The 22,695-nt window shown below is 51.7% G+C and overlaps 1 protein-coding gene and 1 long non-coding RNA gene across 2 annotated transcripts in view; one reads left to right on the forward strand and one right to left on the reverse strand.

The window, feature by feature from the left end:
- The window catches only part of LOC144164107 (uncharacterized), a 189,152-nt gene that overhangs the window by 63,868 nt on the left and 102,589 nt on the right, over positions 1-22,695 (forward strand). The gene's annotated exons all lie outside the window — the stretch shown is intronic.
- Positions 1-22,695, reverse strand: part of LOC144174046 (uncharacterized) — a 29,425-nt gene that overhangs the window by 3,925 nt on the left and 2,805 nt on the right. Inside the window, exons 3-14 of the mRNA XM_077702461.1 lie at positions 20,678-20,919; positions 18,601-18,946; positions 17,164-17,405; positions 15,087-15,432; positions 13,650-13,891; positions 11,573-11,918; positions 10,136-10,377; positions 8,059-8,404; positions 6,622-6,863; positions 4,545-4,890; positions 3,108-3,349; positions 1,031-1,376 (exon numbers count right to left, since the gene is read on the reverse strand). Coding sequence (XP_077558587.1) covers positions 1,031-1,376; positions 3,108-3,349; positions 4,545-4,890; positions 6,622-6,863; positions 8,059-8,404; positions 10,136-10,377; positions 11,573-11,918; positions 13,650-13,891; positions 15,087-15,432; positions 17,164-17,405; positions 18,601-18,946; positions 20,678-20,919 — 3,528 coding nt within the window. The remainder of the gene's footprint in view (positions 1-1,030; positions 1,377-3,107; positions 3,350-4,544; positions 4,891-6,621; positions 6,864-8,058; positions 8,405-10,135; positions 10,378-11,572; positions 11,919-13,649; positions 13,892-15,086; positions 15,433-17,163; positions 17,406-18,600; positions 18,947-20,677; positions 20,920-22,695) is intronic.

The following is a 22,695-nucleotide window of genomic DNA, read 5'->3' on the forward strand; positions in this document are numbered from 1 at the left end:
AGTGAGTCACAGGCGAACTGTTTGTACACAGGGCACGGGAGAGGGGGGTTGCACCGCGGTGAACTGAGGAAAGATCGCCACGGTGTTTTCGAGACGGAGACCATAGTGGAGGCGAAGCCGTCTTCAAATATTCGTGTGCTATGGGCAACCCATCAGCGGTTTAATGAAGCTTTTGAGCTTGGCAGTATAGAAATCCTGGTTTAAACACGGTTCCACAATTTCTTGCTCCATTTCCGACGTAACTCGTAACCACTAGGTATGTCCACAAATGCACGCTGTGTTTGTCTTAATACTGCGTCTCTTTGCATGCAAAAAGTATAAGACGGTGCGCCATCAGAAGTGCAGCCGTAGAAGGGTACTGTGCTCCAGGCTGGGCGTTTTGAAATACCGCGATGGGTGCCGGTACACGGAATATTTCGAACGTGTTACAGTCAATATTGTAGATGTTTAACTCAAAGAACGCTGAAAGTTTCGGTACCCTTTCTTTCCCTGCGATACATATGTGGTGCAGGCTGGGAACCTCTTTCCCTCTCACACTCACTCACTCTTTCCCTTGGCTGGGCTTCGGTGTAGCTTGAAATCCTTAACAATTCAACATTTAAATTACACTCAACGCGAGGACGCAGCATTTGGGTGGGTTGGATGTCGCTTAGGAATCCATGACTCATGTTGAGGCCCCGGCAAGGACGCGCTTGCTTCGTGTTGCTGCTGCCCTCTGGAACAGATGCGCCGCCTCCTTCATCAGCGCCCTCCATCGGTGGGTCCATGTTCCTGCCGGTTGTTTCGAGCTAATTAGTGTGGGCAATAGAGCTCGTTACGCTAGGCCCTCAGTCACGCTGGACCCGTAGTCTGCAACAAGTGTGCGATGTGACAAAATATATTTGAAGCCATGGTATATAAGAAAATCCAGAAATAGGCGAAATTGTTACCAGTCAGTGAGGTGTGGGCACGGGTCCACACGATGTTGACTTGGGGTTTTGGGTAATGTCTCTGTAGCTCTCGATGCGCCGTGGTTGCTACCCGTCCGGACACAGAGAATTATGAGGTGCCTAGGTCGATGGCAGTGCAGCAGGTCCTCTGGTGTGGGATCGGCTCCTCCGTTACGACGCCGGGGTAGCAGGCCGCTCTCTCCAGCGACCACGGGGTGGAGTTGGGTCTCGCAGTGGCTCCCGACAAGCAGCCCTAGCTTGTCGGAACCGTCGTTGTCGCAGAATGTAGGGTTCTGCGTAGCGTGTGGTGCAACCAGGTGAGCGAGAGAGATGAGGGACCAGGCCACAGGTGGGTGAGCATTGGTGGTCTGGGACAGCGCTGCGGATCCCGCATTGGTGACAGACTCGTAGATTTGCGTGAGGGGATGCCGTAGAACGATGTCCGACCTCGTGGCAGGTGGAAAAACAGGAATTGCCGTTTCTTAAATCGAGCATGGATATTTCGCGCCAAGGAGTCGTACGTAGTATGGGTTTTTTGCACCCGCAAAAGTCAGGATGACTGTCGTGGTTTGGCCTAGTCTGCTTACACCGTATATTTCTTCAGTTTGGTGCGTATTAGTAATAATCTCGGCCTCCGTGAAGTGGAGTGGGACGCCGCGTACGATGCCCTTGGCTGAATCATGCGGTGCTGTCCCGTACAACTAGAGTGGGTGAATTTTATCCGCGCGTGTAATAACGCTGGGAGACGCTGGTTGATCTTCGTGCGTGTTAAACGCCGTCTCCGAAGCCGGATGAGCCTTGCATGATGCGCGCGTGCACCAAGCCTCTCTTCGCACCACGTACCTCTTCGACCTGGTCGCTTTACATCGTGGTTTGTCGAGCTGCCGACGCAAACGAATTGACACGACAAGTGTGTACCATGAACGAACTGTAATCACAAGTTGACACTGCGGCAATTAACCAAACCGGCAATAACCGTTACTTCCACGAATCTCGACGGCTGCCGCGCCGAAGGCGCCACCTAGCGCCTGACGGGGTTCCTTATGCGCCACTGACTTGTTGCCAAATCATGTGGTGCTTCCGCTCTAGAAACATGCTTTGTAAAGGGGTACTGGCTACGTCGTCTACTCAAGTGCGCCGCTTCACGATGGATCGAAATGTGGTTCATGCCCGCGCGCTTGATCCCGCGCCCTCTGCTGGATGATAAGATATTCCCACTTCGTCGGCTACACCGGCTCTGTATCGGAGGAATTGTAGTCTCATAAGGGAGGAAATCACCGACAATTTCAGGAGATGAGGGTTAGCCCGTGGAAATGTGTTTAAAACGAGGCTGTGCTAGGTGAATATGGAGTCATGTTTTCTTCGAGATTTCCCGTGCTGTTTGATTTTCCCTGTGTTGCCTACACGGGAGTACGCGCGGTAGCGTTTCGCGTAGTCGCATTCTACGGAAGAATTCGCGAACTTGCAATCCTATCCTAGTGAGGAGCGCGGGTTTGTGACCAGAGACAGCCCCTCCTGCTTTGCTTCCAGCCAGAGATTACGTCATTCGATTGCTCCCCGCTTGTATCCCCATGTTTGGTAGAGTGCATTGAAGTCACCTACTATTAAAAGTGTTTGGCGCCTTGCAATGTCAATTGGTTTGCGAAACAAGTTCGTAAAGCTATCTTCCTTGCGTAGGCAACTCTTGACGTTTAATAGCAATGCGCTTCCCCACCCTCTGTTATTGCTCGAGATGATCTCGACGAGTACCTGATCAACGTTCGTTAGGCTTTTGCGGCGGCGTGGCGTACGCGGTGACTTTGCAGGGCTTTCCTCCGATCTAGATTTCAGTAGGTGAATTGTATTTCTTGGCTCGTTACATGCTTGGTGTGCTTTTCGCGATAAGCTTCTCTGCGTTGACTCGCGCGCCTCATCGCCTGCGTTGCATCGGCGCGTTAAACCTACAATCAATCAATCAAAAATAAAAAAACTGCGAACTATACTTAGGGGTGCTGCGGATCAATTTAAACCACTCGTGTCGCCGTGCACGGTAGAAATTAACGCGGTGGAACGATAGTCACCGATCGTTCTTACGAAACGCAATATTATCTGTAAAAGAAACGTAAAATTCGTCGTTGTTGGCTTAAGATCGGGCCCAGAGAAATGCTTTTGCACTCCCGTTTCTCGAGGTGTCCTCACCCCAGATCTCGCCGTCCCTTCCTCCTGGCTTCAAACACTGCGTCGAAGCCTGTGTGGGCGACGAAGAACTCGATGGCCTCCCTGTCCCACTCGCCACCCACACCTCGGGGTGCCACCGAGGACAGGGCCATGCGGTGCGCACACGCGGGCAAAGTAGCAAGGTGGCAGGGCAGCGGCCGGAGGTTGGAAACGGATGCCAGGGTAGAGTTCCCATAGTCCACGAAGTGAACCTGGGCTCGTTGCTGCCGGGGGAAAATAAAAACAACGAACGGGCACTGAGCCAGAATACAGGTGGGTCGGGCACACACACAAAAAGGAAGTCGTAATGCTTTACACCAGACACCGTTCTTACCCGTGCAGTAGAGCCCCTCTAAACCAATTTCGTTGAAAGGGAAGAACGCAGGCTAAGTGAGTCACAGGCGAACTGTTTGTACACAGGGCACGGGAGAGGGGGGTTGCACCGCGGTGAACTGAGGAAAGATCGCCACGGTGTTTTCGAGACGGAGACCATAGTGGAGGCGAAGCCGTCTTCAAATATTCGTGTGCTATGGGCAACCCATCAGCGGTTTAATGAAGCTTTTGAGCTTGGCAGTATAGAAATCCTGGTTTAAACACGGTTCCACAATTTCTTGCTCCATTTCCGACGTAACTCGTAACCACTAGGTATGTCCACAAATGCACGCTGTGTTTGTCTTAATACTGCGTCTCTTTGCATGCAAAAAGTATAAGACGGTGCGCCATCAGAAGTGCAGCCGTAGAAGGGTACTGTGCTCCAGGCTGGGCGTTTTGAAATACCGCGATGGGTGCCGGTACACGGAATATTTCGAACGTGTTACAGTCAATATTGTAGATGTTTAACTCAAAGAACGCTGAAAGTTTCGGTACCCTTTCTTTCCCTGCGATACATATGTGGTGCAGGCTGGGAACCTCTTTCCCTCTCACACTCACTCACTCTTTCCCTTGGCTGGGCTTCGGTGTAGCTTGAAATCCTTAACAATTCAACATTTAAATTACACTCAACGCGAGGACGCAGCATTTGGGTGGGTTGGATGTCGCTTAGGAATCCATGACTCATGTTGAGGCTCCGGCAAGGACGCGCTTGCTTCGTGTTGCTGCTGCCCTCTGGAACAGATGCGCCGCCTCCTTCATCAGCGCCCTCCATCGGTGGGTCCATGTTCCTGCCGGTTGTTTCGAGCTAATTAGTGTGGGCAATAGAGCTCGTTACGCTAGGCCCTCAGTCACGCTGGACCCGTAGTCTGCAACAAGTGTGCGATGTGACAAAATATATTTGAAGCCATGGTATATAAGAAAATCCAGAAATAGGCGAAATTGTTACCAGTCAGTGAGGTGTGGGCACGGGTCCACACGATGTTGACTTGGGGTTTTGGGTAATGTCTCTGTAGCTCTCGATGCGCCGTGGTTGCTACCCGTCCGGACACAGAGAATTATGAGGTGCCTAGGTCGATGGCAGTGCAGCAGGTCCTCTGGTGTGGGATCGGCTCCTCCGTTACGACGCCGGGGTAGCAGGCCGCTCTCTCCAGCGACCACGGGGTGGAGTTGGGTCTCGCAGTGGCTCCCGACAAGCAGCCCTAGCTTGTCGGAACCGTCGTTGTCGCAGAATGTAGGGTTCTGCGTAGCGTGTGGTGCAACCAGGTGAGCGAGAGAGATGAGGGACCAGGCCACAGGTGGGTGAGCATTGGTGGTCTGGGACAGCGCTGCGGATCCCGCATTGGTGACAGACTCGTAGATTTGCGTGAGGGGATGCCGTAGAACGATGTCCGACCTCGTGGCAGGTGGAAAAACAGGAATTGCCGTTTCTTAAATCGAGCATGGATATTTCGCGCCAAGGAGTCGTACGTAGTATGGGTTTTTTGCACCCGCAAAAGTCAGGATGACTGTCGTGGTTTGGCCTAGTCTGCTTACACCGTATATTTCTTCAGTTTGGTGCGTATTAGTAATAATCTCGGCCTCCGTGAAGTGGAGTGGGACGCCGCGTACGATGCCCTTGGCTGAATCATGCGGTGCTGTCCCGTACAACTAGAGTGGGTGAATTTTATCCGCGCGTGTAATAACGCTGGGAGACGCTGGTTGATCTTCGTGCGTGTTAAACGCCGTCTCCGAAGCCGGATGAGCCTTGCATGATGCGCGCGTGCACCAAGCCTCTCTTCGCACCACGTACCTCTTCGACCTGGTCGCTTTACATCGTGGTTTGTCGAGCTGCCGACGCAGACGAATTGACACGACAAGTGTGTACCATGAACGAACTGTAATCACAAGTTGACACTGCGGCAATTAACCAAACCGGCAATAACCGTTACTTCCACGAATCTCGACGGCTGCCGCGCCGAAGGCGCCACCTAGCGCCTGACGGGGTTCCTTATGCGCCACTGACTTGTTGCCAAATCATGTGGTGCTTCCGCTCTAGAAACATGCTTTGTAAAGGGGTACTGGCTACGTCGTCTACTCAAGTGCGCCGCTTCACGATGGATCGAAATGTGGTTCATGCCCGCGCGCTTGATCCCGCGCCCTCTGCTGGATGATAAGATATTCCCACTTCGTCGGCTACACCGGCTCTGTATCGGAGGAATTGTAGTCTCATAAGGGAGGAAATCACCGACAATTTCAGGAGATGAGGGTTAGCCCGTGGAAATGTGTTTAAAACGAGGCTGTGCTAGGTGAATATGGAGTCATGTTTTCTTCGAGATTTCCCGTGCTGTTTGATTTTCCCTGTGTTGCCTACACGGGAGTACGCGCGGTAGCGTTTCGCGTAGTCGCATTCTACGGAAGAATTCGCGAACTTGCAATCCTATCCTAGTGAGGAGCGCGGGGTTGTGACCAGAGACAGCCCCTCCTGCTTTGCTTCCAGCCAGAGATTACGTCATTCGATTGCTCCCCGCTTGTATCCCCATGTTTGGTAGAGTGCATTGAAGTCACCTACTATTAAAAGTGTTTGGCGCCTTGCAATGTCAATTGGTTTGCGAAACAAGTTCGTAAAGCTATCTTCCTTGCGTAGGCAACTCTTGACGTTTAATAGCAATGCGCTTCCCCACCCTCTATTATTGCTCGAGATGATCTCGACGAGTACCTGATCAACGTTCGTTAGGCTTTTGCGGCGGCGTGGCGTACGCGGTGACTTTGCAGGGCTTTCCTCCGATCTAGATTTCAGTAAGTGAATTGTATTTCTTGGCTCGTTACATGCTTGGTGTGCTTTTCGCGATAAGCTTCTCTGCGTTGACTCGCGCGCCTCATCGCCTGCGTTGCATCGGCGCGTTAAACCTACAATCAATCAATCAAAAATAAAAAAACTGCGAACTATACTTAGGGGTGCTGCGGATCAATTTAAACCACTCGTGTCGCCGTGCACGGTAGAAATTAACGCGGTGGAACGATAGTCACCGATCGTTCTTACGAAACGCAATATTATCTGTAAAAGAAACGTAAAATTCGTCGTTGTTGGCTTAAGATCGGGCCCAGAGAAATGCTTTTGCACTCCCGTTTCTCGAGGTGTCCTCACCCCAGATCTCGCCGTCCCTTCCTCCTGGCTTCAAACACTGCGTCGAAGCCTGTGTGGGCGACGAAGAACTCGATGGCCTCCCTGTCCCACTCGCCACCCACACCTCGGGGTGCCACCGAGGACAGGGCCATGCGGTGCGCACACGCGGGCAAAGTAGCAAGGTGGCAGGGCAGCGGCCGGAGGTTGGAAACGGATGCCAGGGTAGAGTTCCCATAGTCCACGAAGTGAACCTGGGCTCGTTGCTGCCGGGGGAAAATAAAAACAACGAACGGGCACTGAGCCAGAATACAGGTGGGTCGGGCACACACACAAAAAGGAAGTCGTAATGCTTTACACCAGACACCGTTCTTACCCGTGCAGTAGAGCCCCTCTAAACCAATTTCGTTGAAAGGGAAGAACGCAGGCTAAGTGAGTCACAGGCGAACTGTTTGTACACAGTGCACGGGAGAGGGGGGTTGCACCGCGGTGAACTGAGGAAAGATCGCCACGGTGTTTTCGAGACGGAGACCATAGTGGAGGCGAAGCCGTCTTCAAATATTCGTGTGCTATGGGCAACCCATCAGCGGTTTAATGAAGCTTTTGAGCTTGGCAGTATAGAAATCCTGGTTTAAACACGGTTCCACAATTTCTTGCTCCATTTCCGACGTAACTCGTAACCACTAGGTATGTCCACAAATGCACGCTGTGTTTGTCTTAATACTGCGTCTCTTTGCATGCAAAAAGTATAAGACGGTGCGCCATCAGAAGTGCAGCCGTAGAAGGGTACTGTGCTCCAGGCTGGGCGTTTTGAAATACCGCGATGGGTGCCGGTACACGGAATATTTCGAACGTGTTACAGTCAATTTTGTAGATGTTTAACTCAAAGAACGCTGAAAGTTTCGGTACCCTTTCTTTCCCTGCGATACATATGTGGTGCAGGCTGGGAACCTCTTTCCCTCTCACACTCACTCACTCTTTCCCTTGGCTGGGCTTCGGTGTAGCTTGAAATCCTTAACAATTCAACATTTAAATTACACTCAACGCGAGGACGCAGCATTTGGGTGGGTTGGATGTCGCTTAGGAATCCATGACTCATGTTGAGGCCCCGGCAAGGACGCGCTTGCTTCGTGTTGCTGCTGCCCTCTGGAACAGATGCGCCGCCTCCTTCATCAGCGCCCTCCATCGGTGGGTCCATGTTCCTGCCGGTTGTTTCGAGCTAATTAGTGTGGGCAATAGAGCTCGTTACGCTAGGCCCTCAGTCACGCTGGACCCGTAGTCTGCAACAAGTGTGCGATGTGACAAAATATATTTGAAGCCATGGTATATAAGAAAATCCAGAAATAGGCGAAATTGTTACCAGTCAGTGAGGTGTGGGCACGGGTCCACACGATGTTGACTTGGGGTTTTGGGTAATGTCTCTGTAGCTCTCGATGCGCCGTGGTTGCTACCCGTCCGGACACAGAGAATTATGAGGTGCCTAGGTCGATGGCAGTGCAGCAGGTCCTCTGGTGTGGGATCGGCTCCTCCGTTACGACGCCGGGGTAGCAGGCCGCTCTCTCCAGCGACCACGGGGTGGAGTTGGGTCTCGCAGTGGCTCCCGACAAGCAGCCCTAGCTTGTCGGAACCGTCGTTGTCGCAGAATGTAGGGTTCTGCGTAGCGTGTGGTGCAACCAGGTGAGCGAGAGAGATGAGGGACCAGGCCACAGGTGGGTGAGCATTGGTGGTCTGGGACAGCGCTGCGGATCCCGCATTGGTGACAGACTCGTAGATTTGCGTGAGGGGATGCCGTAGAACGATGTCCGACCTCGTGGCAGGTGGAAAAACAGGAATTGCCGTTTCTTAAATCGAGCATGGATATTTCGCGCCAAGGAGTCGTACGTAGTATGGGTTTTTTGCACCCGCAAAAGTCAGGATGACTGTCGTGGTTTGGCCTAGTCTGCTTACACCGTATATTTCTTCAGTTTGGTGCGTATTAGTAATAATCTCGGCCTCCGTGAAGTGGAGTGGGACGCCGCGTACGATGCCCTTGGCTGAATCATGCGGTGCTGTCCCGTACAACTAGAGTGGGTGAATTTTATCCGCGCGTGTAATAACGCTGGGAGACGCTGGTTGATCTTCGTGCGTGTTAAACGCCGTCTCCGAAGCCGGATGAGCCTTGCATGATGCGCGCGTGCACCAAGCCTCTCTTCGCACCACGTACCTCTTCGACCTGGTCGCTTTACATCGTGGTTTGTCGAGCTGCCGACGCAAACGAATTGACACGACAAGTGTGTACCATGAACGAACTGTAATCACAAGTTGACACTGCGGCAATTAACCAAACCGGCAATAACCGTTACTTCCACGAATCTCGACGGCTGCCGCGCCGAAGGCGCCACCTAGCGCCTGACGGGGTTCCTTATGCGCCACTGACTTGTTGCCAAATCATGTGGTGCTTCCGCTCTAGAAACATGCTTTGTAAAGGGGTACTGGCTACGTCGTCTACTCAAGTGCGCCGCTTCACGATGGATCGAAATGTGGTTCATGCCCGCGCGCTTGATCCCGCGCCCTCTGCTGGATGATAAGATATTCCCACTTCGTCGGCTACACCGGCTCTGTATCGGAGGAATTGTAGTCTCATAAGGGAGGAAATCACCGACAATTTCAGGAGATGAGGGTTAGCCCGTGGAAATGTGTTTAAAACGAGGCTGTGCTAGGTGAATATGGAGTCATGTTTTCTTCGAGATTTCCCGTGCTGTTTGATTTTCCCTGTGTTGCCTACACGGGAGTACGCGCGGTAGCGTTTCGCGTAGTCGCATTCTACGGAAGAATTCGCGAACTTGCAATCCTATCCTAGTGAGGAGCGCGGGGTTGTGACCAGAGACAGCCCCTCCTGCTTTGCTTCCAGCCAGAGATTACGTCATTCGATTGCTCCCCGCTTGTATCCCCATGTTTGGTAGAGTGCATTGAAGTCACCTACTATTAAAAGTGTTTGGCGCCTTGCAATGTCAATTGGTTTGCGAAACAAGTTCGTAAAGCTATCTTCCTTGCGTAGGCAACTCTTGACGTTTAATAGCAATGCGCTTCCCCACCCTCTGTTATTGCTCGAGATGATCTCGACGAGTACCTGATCAACGTTCGTTAGGCTTTTGCGGCGGCGTGGCGTACGCGGTGACTTTGCAGGGCTTTCCTCCGATCTAGATTTCAGTAAGTGAATTGTATTTCTTGGCTCGTTACATGCTTGGTGTGCTTTTCGCGATAAGCTTCTCTGCGTTGACTCGCGCGCCTCATCGCCTGCGTTGCATCGGCGCGTTAAACCTACAATCAATCAATCAAAAATAAAAAAACTGCGAACTATACTTAGGGGTGCTGCGGATCAATTTAAACCACTCGTGTCGCCGTGCACGGTAGAAATTAACGCGGTGGAACGATAGTCACCGATCGTTCTTACGAAACGCAATATTATCTGTAAAAGAAACGTAAAATTCGTCGTTGTTGGCTTAAGATCGGGCCCAGAGAAATGCTTTTGCACTCCCGTTTCTCGAGGTGGCCTCACCCCAGATCTCGCCGTCCCTTCCTCCTGGCTTCAAACACTGCGTCGAAGCCTGTGTGGGCGACGAAGAACTCGATGGCCTCCCTGTCCCACTCGCCACCCACACCTCGGGGTGCCACCGAGGACAGGGCCATGCGGTGCGCACACGCGGGCAAAGTAGCAAGGTGGCAGGGCAGCGGCCGGAGGTTGGAAACGGATGCCAGGGTAGAGTTCCCATAGTCCACGAAGTGAACCTGGGCTCGTTGCTGCCGGGGGAAAATAAAAACAACGAACGGGCACTGAGCCAGAATACAGGTGGGTCGGGCACACACACAAAAAGGAAGTCGTAATGCTTTACACCAGACACCGTTCTTACCCGTGCAGTAGAGCCCCTCTAAACCAATTTCGTTGAAAGGGAAGAACGCAGGCTAAGTGAGTCACAGGCGAACTGTTTGTACACAGGGCACGGGAGAGGGGGGTTGCACCGCGGTGAACTGAGGAAAGATCGCCACGGTGTTTTCGAGACGGAGACCATAGTGGAGGCGAAGCCGTCTTCAAATATTCGTGTGCTATGGGCAACCCATCAGCGGTTTAATGAAGCTTTTGAGCTTGGCAGTATAGAAATCCTGGTTTAAACACGGTTCCACAATTTCTTGCTCCATTTCCGACGTAACTCGTAACCACTAGGTATGTCCACAAATGCACGCTGTGTTTGTCTTAATACTGCGTCTCTTTGCATGCAAAAAGTATAAGACGGTGCGCCATCAGAAGTGCAGCCGTAGAAGGGTACTGTGCTCCAGGCTGGGCGTTTTGAAATACCGCGATGGGTGCCGGTACACGGAATATTTCGAACGTGTTACAGTCAATATTGTAGATGTTTAACTCAAAGAACGCTGAAAGTTTCGGTACCCTTTCTTTCCCTGCGATACATATGTGGTGCAGGCTGGGAACCTCTTTCCCTCTCACACTCACTCACTCTTTCCCTTGGCTGGGCTTCGGTGTAGCTTGAAATCCTTAACAATTCAACATTTAAATTACACTCAACGCGAGGACGCAGCATTTGGGTGGGTTGGATGTCGCTTAGGAATCCATGACTCATGTTGAGGCCCCGGCAAGGACGCGCTTGCTTCGTGTTGCTGCTGCCCTCTGGAACAGATGCGCCGCCTCCTTCATCAGCGCCCTCCATCGGTGGGTCCATGTTCCTGCCGGTTGTTTCGAGCTAATTAGTGTGGGCAATAGAGCTCGTTACGCTAGGCCCTCAGTCACGCTGGACCCGTAGTCTGCAACAAGTGTGCGATGTGACAAAATATATTTGAAGCCATGGTATATAAGAAAATCCAGAAATAGGCGAAATTGTTACCAGTCAGTGAGGTGTGGGCACGGGTCCACACGATGTTGACTTGGGGTTTTGGGTAATGTCTCTGTAGCTCTCGATGCGCCGTGGTTGCTACCCTTCCGGACACAGAGAATTATGAGGTGCCTAGGTCGATGGCAGTGCAGCAGGTCCTCTGGTGTGGGATCGGCTCCTCCGTTACGACGCCGGGGTAGCAGGCCGCTCTCTCCAGCGACCACGGGGTGGAGTTGGGTCTCGCAGTGGCTCCCGACAAGCAGCCCTAGCTTGTCGGAACCGTCGTTGTCGCAGAATGTAGGGTTCTGCGTAGCGTGTGGTGCAACCAGGTGAGCGAGAGAGATGAGGGACCAGGCCACAGGTGGGTGAGCATTGGTGGTCTGGGACAGCGCTGCGGATCCCGCATTGGTGACAGACTCGTAGATTTGCGTGAGGGGATGCCGTAGAACGATGTCCGACCTCGTGGCAGGTGGAAAAACAGGAATTGCCGTTTCTTAAATCGAGCATGGATATTTCGCGCCAAGGAGTCGTACGTAGTATGGGTTTTTTGCACCCGCAAAAGTCAGGATGACTGTCGTGGTTTGGCCTAGTCTGCTTACACCGTATATTTCTTCAGTTTGGTGCGTATTAGTAATAATCTCGGCCTCCGTGAAGTGGAGTGGGACGCCGCGTACGATGCCCTTGGCTGAATCATGCGGTGCTGTCCCGTACAACTAGAGTGGGTGAATTTTATCCGCGCGTGTAATAACGCTGGGAGACGCTGGTTGATCTTCGTGCGTGTTAAACGCCGTCTCCGAAGCCGGATGAGCCTTGCATGATGCGCGCGTGCACCAAGCCTCTCTTCGCACCACGTACCTCTTCGACCTGGTCGCTTTACATCGTGGTTTGTCGAGCTGCCGACGCAGACGAATTGACACGACAAGTGTGTACCATGAACGAACTGTAATCACAAGTTGACACTGCGGCAATTAACCAAACCGGCAATAACCGTTACTTCCACGAATCTCGACGGCTGCCGCGCCGAAGGCGCCACCTAGCGCCTGACGGGGTTCCTTATGCGCCACTGACTTGTTGCCAAATCATGTGGTGCTTCCGCTCTAGAAACATGCTTTGTAAAGGGGTACTGGCTACGTCGTCTACTCAAGTGCGCCGCTTCACGATGGATCGAAATGTGGTTCATGCCCGCGCGCTTGATCCCGCGCCCTCTGCTGGATGATAAGATATTCCCACTTCGTCGGCTACACCGGCTCTGTATCGGAGGAATTGTAGTCTCATAAGGGAGGAAATCACCGACAATTTCAGGAGATGAGGGTTAGCCCGTGGAAATGTGTTTAAAACGAGGCTGTGCTAGGTGAATATGGAGTCATGTTTTCTTCGAGATTTCCCGTGCTGTTTGATTTTCCCTGTGTTGCCTACACGGGAGTACGCGCGGTAGCGTTTCGCGTAGTCGCATTCTACGGAAGAATTCGCGAACTTGCAATCCTATCCTAGTGAGGAGCGCGGGGTTGTGACCAGAGACAGCCCCTCCTGCTTTGCTTCCAGCCAGAGATTACGTCATTCGATTGCTCCCCGCTTGTATCCCCATGTTTGGTAGAGTGCATTGAAGTCACCTACTATTAAAAGTGTTTGGCGCCTTGCAATGTCAATTGGTTTGCGAAACAAGTTCGTAAAGCTATCTTCCTTGCGTAGGCAACTCTTGACGTTTAATAGCAATGCGCTTCCCCACCCTCTGTTATTGCTCGAGATGATCTCGACGAGTACCTGATCAACGTTCGTTAGGCTTTTGCGGCGGCGTGGCGTACGCGGTGACTTTGCAGGGCTTTCCTCCGATCTAGATTTCAGTAAGTGAATTGTATTTCTTGGCTCGTTACATGCTTGGTGTGCTTTTCGCGATAAGCTTCTCTGCGTTGACTCGCGCGCCTCATCGCCTGCGTTGCATCGGCGCGTTAAACCTACAATCAATCAATCAAAAATAAAAAAACTGCGAACTATACTTAGGGGTGCTGCGGATCAATTTAAACCACTCGTGTCGCCGTGCACGGTAGAAATTAACGCGGTGGAACGATAGTCACCGATCGTTCTTACGAAACGCAATATTATCTGTAAAAGAAACGTAAAATTCGTCGTTGTTGGCTTAAGATCGGGCCCAGAGAAATGCTTTTGCACTCCCGTTTCTCGAGGTGGCCTCACCCCAGATCTCGCCGTCCCTTCCTCCTGGCTTCAAACACTGCGTCGAAGCCTGTGTGGGCGACGAAGAACTCGATGGCCTCCCTGTCCCACTCGCCACCCACACCTCGGGGTGCCACCGAGGACAGGGCCATGCGGTGCGCACACGCGGGCAAAGTAGCAAGGTGGCAGGGCAGCGGCCGGAGGTTGGAAACGGATGCCAGGGTAGAGTTCCCATAGTCCACGAAGTGAACCTGGGCTCGTTGCTGCCGGGGGAAAATAAAAACAACGAACGGGCACTGAGCCAGAATACAGGTGGGTCGGGCACACACACAAAAAGGAAGTCGTAATGCTTTACACCAGACACCGTTCTTACCCGTGCAGTAGAGCCCCTCTAAACCAATTTCGTTGAAAGGGAAGAACGCAGGCTAAGTGAGTCACAGGCGAACTGTTTGTACACAGGGCACGGGAGAGGGGGGTTGCACCGCGGTGAACTGAGGAAAGATCGCCACGGTGTTTTCGAGACGGAGACCATAGTGGAGGCGAAGCCGTCTTCAAATATTCGTGTGCTATGGGCAACCCATCAGCGGTTTAATGAAGCTTTTGAGCTTGGCAGTATAGAAATCCTGGTTTAAACACGGTTCCACAATTTCTTGCTCCATTTCCGACGTAACTCGTAACCACTAGGTATGTCCACAAATGCACGCTGTGTTTGTCTTAATACTGCGTCTCTTTGCATGCAAAAAGTATAAGACGGTGCGCCATCAGAAGTGCAGCCGTAGAAGGGTACTGTGCTCCAGGCTGGGCGTTTTGAAATACCGCGATGGGTGCCGGTACACGGAATATTTCGAACGTGTTACAGTCAATATTGTAGATGTTTAACTCAAAGAACGCTGAAAGTTTCGGTACCCTTTCTTTCCCTGCGATACATATGTGGTGCAGGCTGGGAACCTCTTTCCCTCTCACACTCACTCACTCTTTCCCTTGGCTGGGCTTCGGTGTAGCTTGAAATCCTTAACAATTCAACATTTAAATTACACTCAACGCGAGGACGCAGCATTTGGGTGGGTTGGATGTCGCTTAGGAATCCATGACTCATGTTGAGGCCCCGGCAAGGACGCGCTTGCTTCGTGTTGCTGCTGCCCTCTGGAACAGATGCGCCGCCTCCTTCATCAGCGCCCTCCATCGGTGGGTCCATGTTCCTGCCGGTTGTTTCGAGCTAATTAGTGTGGGCAATAGAGCTCGTTACGCTAGGCCCTCAGTCACGCTGGACCCGTAGTCTGCAACAAGTGTGCGATGTGACAAAATATATTTGAAGCCATGGTATATAAGAAAATCCAGAAATAGGCGAAATTGTTACCAGTCAGTGAGGTGTGGGCACGGGTCCACACGATGTTGACTTGGGGTTTTGGGTAATGTCTCTGTAGCTCTCGATGCGCCGTGGTTGCTACCCTTCCGGACACAGAGAATTATGAGGTGCCTAGGTCGATGGCAGTGCAGCAGGTCCTCTGGTGTGGGATCGGCTCCTCCGTTACGACGCCGGGGTAGCAGGCCGCTCTCTCCAGCGACCACGGGGTGGAGTTGGGTCTCGCAGTGGCTCCCGACAAGCAGCCCTAGCTTGTCGGAACCGTCGTTGTCGCAGAATGTAGGGTTCTGCGTAGCGTGTGGTGCAACCAGGTGAGCGAGAGAGATGAGGGACCAGGCCACAGGTGGGTGAGCATTGGTGGTCTGGGACAGCGCTGCGGATCCCGCATTGGTGACAGACTCGTAGATTTGCGTGAGGGGATGCCGTAGAACGATGTCCGACCTCGTGGCAGGTGGAAAAACAGGAATTGCCGTTTCTTAAATCGAGCATGGATATTTCGCGCCAAGGAGTCGTACGTAGTATGGGTTTTTTGCACCCGCAAAAGTCAGGATGACTGTCGTGGTTTGGCCTAGTCTGCTTACACCGTATATTTCTTCAGTTTGGTGCGTATTAGTAATAATCTCGGCCTCCGTGAAGTGGAGTGGGACGCCGCGTACGATGCCCTTGGCTGAATCATGCGGTGCTGTCCCGTACAACTAGAGTGGGTGAATTTTATCCGCGCGTGTAATAACGCTGGGAGACGCTGGTTGATCTTCGTGCGTGTTAAACGCCGTCTCCGAAGCCGGATGAGCCTTGCATGATGCGCGCGTGCACCAAGCCTCTCTTCGCACCACGTACCTCTTCGACCTGGTCGCTTTACATCGTGGTTTGTCGAGCTGCCGACGCAGACGAATTGACACGACAAGTGTGTACCATGAACGAACTGTAATCACAAGTTGACACTGCGGCAATTAACCAAACCGGCAATAACCGTTACTTCCACGAATCTCGACGGCTGCCGCGCCGAAGGCGCCACCTAGCGCCTGACGGGGTTCCTTATGCGCCACTGACTTGTTGCCAAATCATGTGGTGCTTCCGCTCTAGAAACATGCTTTGTAAAGGGGTACTGGCTACGTCGTCTACTCAAGTGCGCCGCTTCACGATGGATCGAAATGTGGTTCATGCCCGCGCGCTTGATCCCGCGCCCTCTGCTGGATGATAAGATATTCCCACTTCGTCGGCTACACCGGCTCTGTATCGGAGGAATTGTAGTCTCATAAGGGAGGAAATCACCGACAATTTCAGGAGATGAGGGTTAGCCCGTGGAAATGTGTTTAAAACGAGGCTGTGCTAGGTGAATATGGAGTCATGTTTTCTTCGAGATTTCCCGTGCTGTTTGATTTTCCCTGTGTTGCCTACACGGGAGTACGCGCGGTAGCGTTTCGCGTAGTCGCATTCTACGGAAGAATTCGCGAACTTGCAATCCTATCCTAGTGAGGAGCGCGGGGTTGTGACCAGAGACAGCCCCTCCTGCTTTGCTTCCAGCCAGAGATTACGTCATTCGATTGCTCCCCGCTTGTATCCCCATGTTTGGTAGAGTGCATTGAAGTCACCTACTATTAAAAGTGTTTGGCGCCTTGCAATGTCAATTGGTTTGCGAAACAAGTTCGTAAAGCTATCTTCCTTGCGTAGGCAACTCTTGACGTTTAATAGCAATGCGCTTCCCCACCCTCTGTTATTGCTCGAGATGATCTCGACGAGTACCTGATCAACGTTCGTTAGGCTTTTGCGGCGGCGTGGCGTACGCGGTGACTTTGCAGGGCTTTCCTCCGATCTAGATTTCAGTAAGTGAATTGTATTTCTTGGCTCGTTACATGCTTGGTGTGCTTTTCGCGATAAGCTTCTCTGCGTTGACTCGCGCGCCTCATCGCCTGCGTTGCATCGGCGCGTTAAACCTACAATCAATCAATCAAAAATAAAAAAACTGCGAACTATACTTAGGGGTGCTGCGGATCAATTTAAACCACTCGTGTCGCCGTGCACGGTAGAAATTAACGCGGTGGAACGATAGTCACCGATCGTTCTTACGAAACGCAATATTATCTGTAAAAGAAACGTAAAATTCGTCGTTGTTGGCTTAAAATCGGGCCCAGAGAAATGCTTTTGCACTCCCGTTTCTCGAGGTGTCCTCACCCCAGATCTCGCCGTCCCTTCCTCCTGGCTTCAAACACTGCGTCGAAGCCTGTGTGGGCGACGAAGAACTCGATGGCCTCCCTGTCCCACTCGCCACCCACACCTCGGGGTGCCACCGAGGACAGGGCCATGCGGTGCGCACACGCGGGCAAAGTAGCAAGGTGGCAGGGCAGCGGCCGGAGGTTGGAAACGGATGCCAGGGTAGAGTTCCCATAGTCCACGAAGTGAACCTGGGCTCGTTGCTGCCGGGGGAAAATAAAAACAACGAACGGGCACTGAGCCAGAATACAGGTGGGTCGGGCACACACACAAAAAGGAAGTCGTAATGCTTTACACCAGACACCGTTCTTACCCGTGCAGTAGAGCCCCTCTAAACCAATTTCGTTGAAAGGGAAGAACGCAGGCTAAGTGAGTCACAGGCGAACTGTTTGTACACAGGGCACGGGAGAGGGGGGTTGCACCGCGGTGAACTGAGGAAAGATCGCCACGGTGTTTTCGAGATGGAGACCATAGTGGAGGCGAAGCCGTCTTCAAATATTCGTGTGCTATGGGCAACCCATCAGCGGTTTAATGAAGCTTTTGAGCTTGGCAGTATAGAAATCCTGGTTTAAACACGGTTCCACAATTTCTTGCTCCATTTCCGACGTAACTCGTAACCACTAGGTATGTCCACAAATGCACGCTGTGTTTGTCTTAATACTGCGTCTCTTTGCATGCAAAAAGTATAAGACGGTGCGCCATCAGAAGTGCAGCCGTAGAAGGGTACTGTGCTCCAGGCTGGGCGTTTTGAAATACCGCGATGGGTGCCGGTACACGGAATATTTCGAACGTGTTACAGTCAATATTGTAGATGTTTAACTCAAAGAACGCTGAAAGTTTCGGTACCCTTTCTTTCCCTGCGATACATATGTGGTGCAGGCTGGGAACCTCTTTCCCTCTCACACTCACTCACTCTTTCCCTTGGCTGGGCTTCGGTGTAGCTTGAAATCCTTAACAATTCAACATTTAAATTACACTCAACGCGAGGACGCAGCATTTGGGTGGGTTGGATGTCGCTTAGGAATCCATGACTCATGTTGAGGCCCCGGCAAGGACGCGCTTGCTTCGTGTTGCTGCTGCCCTCTGGAACAGATGCGCCGCCTCCTTCATCAGCGCCCTCCATCGGTGGGTCCATGTTCCTGCCGGTTGTTTCGAGCTAATTAGTGTGGGCAATAGAGCTCGTTACGCTAGGCCCTCAGTCACGCTGGACCCGTAGTCTGCAACAAGTGTGCGATATGACAAAATATATTTGAAGCCATGGTATATAAGAAAATCCAGAAATAGGCGAAATTGTTACCAGTCAGTGAGGTGTGGGCACGGGTCCACACGATGTTGACTTGGGGTTTTGGGTAATGTCTCTGTAGCTCTCGATGCGCCGTGGTTGCTACCCGTCCGGACACAGAGAATTATGAGGTGCCTAGGTCGATGGCAGTGCAGCAGGTCCTCTGGTGTGGGATCGGCTCCTCCGTTACGACGCCGGGGTAGCAGGCCGCTCTCTCCAGCGACCACGGGGTGGAGTTGGGTCTCGCAGTGGCTCCCGACAAGCCGCCCTAGCTTGTCGGAACCGTCGTTGTCGCAGAATGTAGGGTTCTGCGTAGCGTGTGGTGCAACCAGGTGAGCGAGAGAGATGAGGGACCAGGCCACAGGTGGGTGAGCATTGGTGGTCTGGGACAGCGCTGCGGATCCCGCATTGGTGACAGACTCGTAGATTTGCGTGAGGGGATGCCGTAGAACGATGTCCGACCTCGTGGCAGGTGGAAAAACAGGAATTGCCGTTTCTTAAATCGAGCATGGATATTTCGCGCCAAGGAGTCGTACGTAGTATGGGTTTTTTGCACCCGCAAAAGTCAGGATGACTGTCGTGGTTTGGCCTAGTCTGCTTACACCGTATATTTCTTCAGTTTGGTGCGTATTAGTAATAATCTCGGCCTCCGTGAAGTGGAGTGGGACGCCGCGTACGATGCCCTTGGCTGAATCATGCGGTGCTGTCCCGTACAACTAGAGTGGGTGAATTTTATCCGCGCGTGTAATAACGCTGGGAGACGCTGGTTGATCTTCGTGCGTGTTAAACGCCGTCTCCGAAGCCGGATGAGCCTTGCATGATGCGCGCGTGCACCAAGCCTCTCTTCGCACCACGTACCTCTTCGACCTGGTCGCTTTACATCGTGGTTTGTCGAGCTGCCGACGCAAACGAATTGACACGACAAGTGTGTACCATGAACGAACTGTAATCACAAGTTGACACTGCGGCAATTAACCAAACCGGCAATAACCGTTACTTCCACGAATCTCGACGGCTGCCGCGCCGAAGGCGCCACCTAGCGCCTGACGGGGTTCCTTATGCGCCACTGACTTGTTGCCAAATCATGTGGTGCTTCCGCTCTAGAAACATGCTTTGTAAAGGGGTACTGGCTACGTCGTCTACTCAAGTGCGCCGCTTCACGATGGATCGAAATGTGGTTCATGCCCGCGCGCTTGATCCCGCGCCCTCTGCTGGATGATAAGATATTCCCACTTCGTCGGCTACACCGGCTCTGTATCGGAGGAATTGTAGTCTCATAAGGGAGGAAATCACCGACAATTTCAGGAGATGAGGGTTAGCCCGTGGAAATGTGTTTAAAACGAGGCTGTGCTAGGTGAATATGGAGTCATGTTTTCTTCGAGATTTCCCGTGCTGTTTGATTTTCCCTGTGTTGCCTACACGGGAGTACGCGCGGTAGCGTTTCGCGTAGTCGCATTCTACGGAAGAATTCGCGAACTTGCAATCCTATCCTAGTGAGGAGCGCGGGGTTGTGACCAGAGACAGCCCCTCCTGCTTTGCTTCCAGCCAGAGATTACGTCATTCGATTGCTCCCCGCTTGTATCCCCATGTTTGGTAGAGTGCATTGAAGTCACCTACTATTAAAAGTGTTTGGCGCCTTGCAATGTCAATTGGTTTGCGAAACAAGTTCGTAAAGCTATCTTCCTTGCGTAGGCAACTCTTGACGTTTAATAGCAATGCGCTTCCCCACCCTCTGTTATTGCTCGAGATGATCTCGACGAGTACCTGATCAACGTTCGTTAGGCTTTTGCGGCGGCGTGGCGTACGCGGTGACTTTGCAGGGCTTTCCTCCGATCTAGATTTCAGTAAGTGAATTGTATTTCTTGGCTCGTTACATGCTTGGTGTGCTTTTCGCGATAAGCTTCTCTGCGTTGACTCGCGCGCCTCATCGCCTGCGTTGCATCGGCGCGTTAAACCTACAATCAATCAATCAAAAATAAAAAAACTGCGAACTATACTTAGGGGTGCTGCGGATCAATTTAAACCACTCGTGTCGCCGTGCACGGTAGAAATTAACGCGGTGGAACGATAGTCACCGATCGTTCTTACGAAACGCAATATTATCTGTAAAAGAAACGTAAAATTCGTCGTTGTTGGCTTAAGATCGGGCCCAGAGAAATGCTTTTGCACTCCCGTTTCTCGAGGTGTCCTCACCCCAGATCTCGCCGTCCCTTCCTCCTGGCTTCAAACACTGCGTCGAAGCCTGTGTGGGCGACGAAGAACTCGATGGCCTCCCTGTCCCACTCGCCACCCACACCTCGGGGTGCCACCGAGGACAGGGCCATGCGGTGCGCACACGCGGGCAAAGTAGCAAGGTGGCAGGGCAGCGGCCGGAGGTTGGAAACGGATGCCAGGGTAGAGTTCCCATAGTCCACGAAGTGAACCTGGGCTCGTTGCTGCCGGGGGAAAATAAAAACAACGAACGGGCACTGAGCCAGAATACAGGTGGGTCGGGCACACACTTTGAACAATCCCGCAAATACATTGAAGCAGTTTATTCCGCTCTTGACACTGATTTGTGTCACTTAGGTGGAAAGAGGAAACAGACACTCGCAAGAGCTGGGCGATACACCTAAATTTGTGCTTAAATCTTAAGAGACTTCATGCGCTCTAAAGGAGTGCCAACGTGCGTTCCAAACTCAGCTCTGTCCCGGTTGCACATCTGCATAAAATTCTCATGCACCGAGGCTTCCATCAGTCCCGAACTGATGTACACGGTTGAAATGTCGCGCAAAAATGTAAAGGCTGTTGAGTAAACAATAACACGTCTACATCACTATTCAAGGTTGAGACAACTGCTTCCGTGGTAGCTTTGCACCTAGCCAACCGTGCTTGTGCACAGATTTGTCATGGGACCTGATGTATAATTATGCGGAACTTTGAAGCAACCCCGTAAATCAACAACAGCCTTTAAAGAATTACGTTTCAAACAAACAGTAACACCAGGAGTGCCGCGATTTTTAAACGAGACTTTTCCGCAAACGAGACTTTTCTGCGGTAACAAAATTCCTGTTCAAATTGAAGACATTTCTACGTTTACTTCAGGTTCTGATTAAAAAAATCCCACTGCATTTATGACAGCCTCCATGCACGATATTTCCGCAGAAGAGCCCACTTTCTTTTCCGCGCAGGTGAAAACAACGCTTTGTGCGGAAATAAACAGTTTGAGCGGGCGTTTCCCGTCTAAATTGCTGTGCTGCAAACCAACCTTTCCCCAAACTAGAGGAGGCTAACCTACAAATATCGCCACTGCCTACAAATAAGGGAAGTGGAGGAAAAGGCGGAAAGAGGAAAAGAGAAGCCACAAGCCCCACCAAAATGTTAGCTTCGTCATTTTTTGTATGCGGCTGCTGGTAAATTACGTTCCCTACCAATATAAGCATGTCACTGAGCATGAAGGGGCGGACTCCACTCAGGTTGGAAGCGTCTACACCGCAAATCTTCATCGACGTGGCCAATATGAGAATGGCTTAGCAACCGTTTACCACATCTCAGCAGAAAGCCCTGCATACGTAGCCCCCTCGCTACATACTATGTCCCTGTTAATGTTGCTATCTCCTCATTTTCTCCTTTCCTCTACTACTCTTTTTCGAAATCATCTATCTTTTCAGCATTCCCCTTCCTGCTGAGTAGCATGTCGACGTACGCATGTTGGCCCATTATTCTGAATTTCCTTCTTCAATAAAGAGATTTTCTCTCTCTCTCTCCCGGCCTCCCAAAACTGTGGCAGTTATATTAGTTAATAGCGGTTCCAAGATACATTTCACGCTCGTATCCCGAGAATGGCTTGTTGGTATATACCGGGTGCGCGAGGTATTTGAGAACAGAACGTTGGTGTGAGGCACAACAGAACATCTCCAGCAAAATCAGACGTATTTTCACCAAACTTTGCGAAGTACTTCTGTTATGGTTTAATTCCAAAACTACTCAATGAATCTGCCATCGGCAGCAATAAAGGATTCGATTCGGCTTCGCAAACGGCTGCATGCACGGATCTGGTTCTCCTTAGAGATGTTTGCCGTTTATTTAGAAATGGCAGCCGTAAGCGAGTATTTTAACGACGTTAAAATACTCGCTTTAACGTTAAAGCGAGTATTTTAACGAGTATTTTAACTCTCTTAACGATGCCCCAGACATAGTGGGGAAGAGGATTTAAATCTGGAGAGCTGGGA

This window comes from Haemaphysalis longicornis, unplaced genomic scaffold (genome assembly GCF_048455015.1).
Source record: "Haemaphysalis longicornis isolate Haplotype H1 unplaced genomic scaffold, Haemaphysalis longicornis Haplotype H1 scaffold_1, whole genome shotgun sequence".
In the NCBI taxonomy this organism is placed as follows: domain Eukaryota; kingdom Metazoa; phylum Arthropoda; class Arachnida; order Ixodida; family Ixodidae; genus Haemaphysalis; species Haemaphysalis longicornis.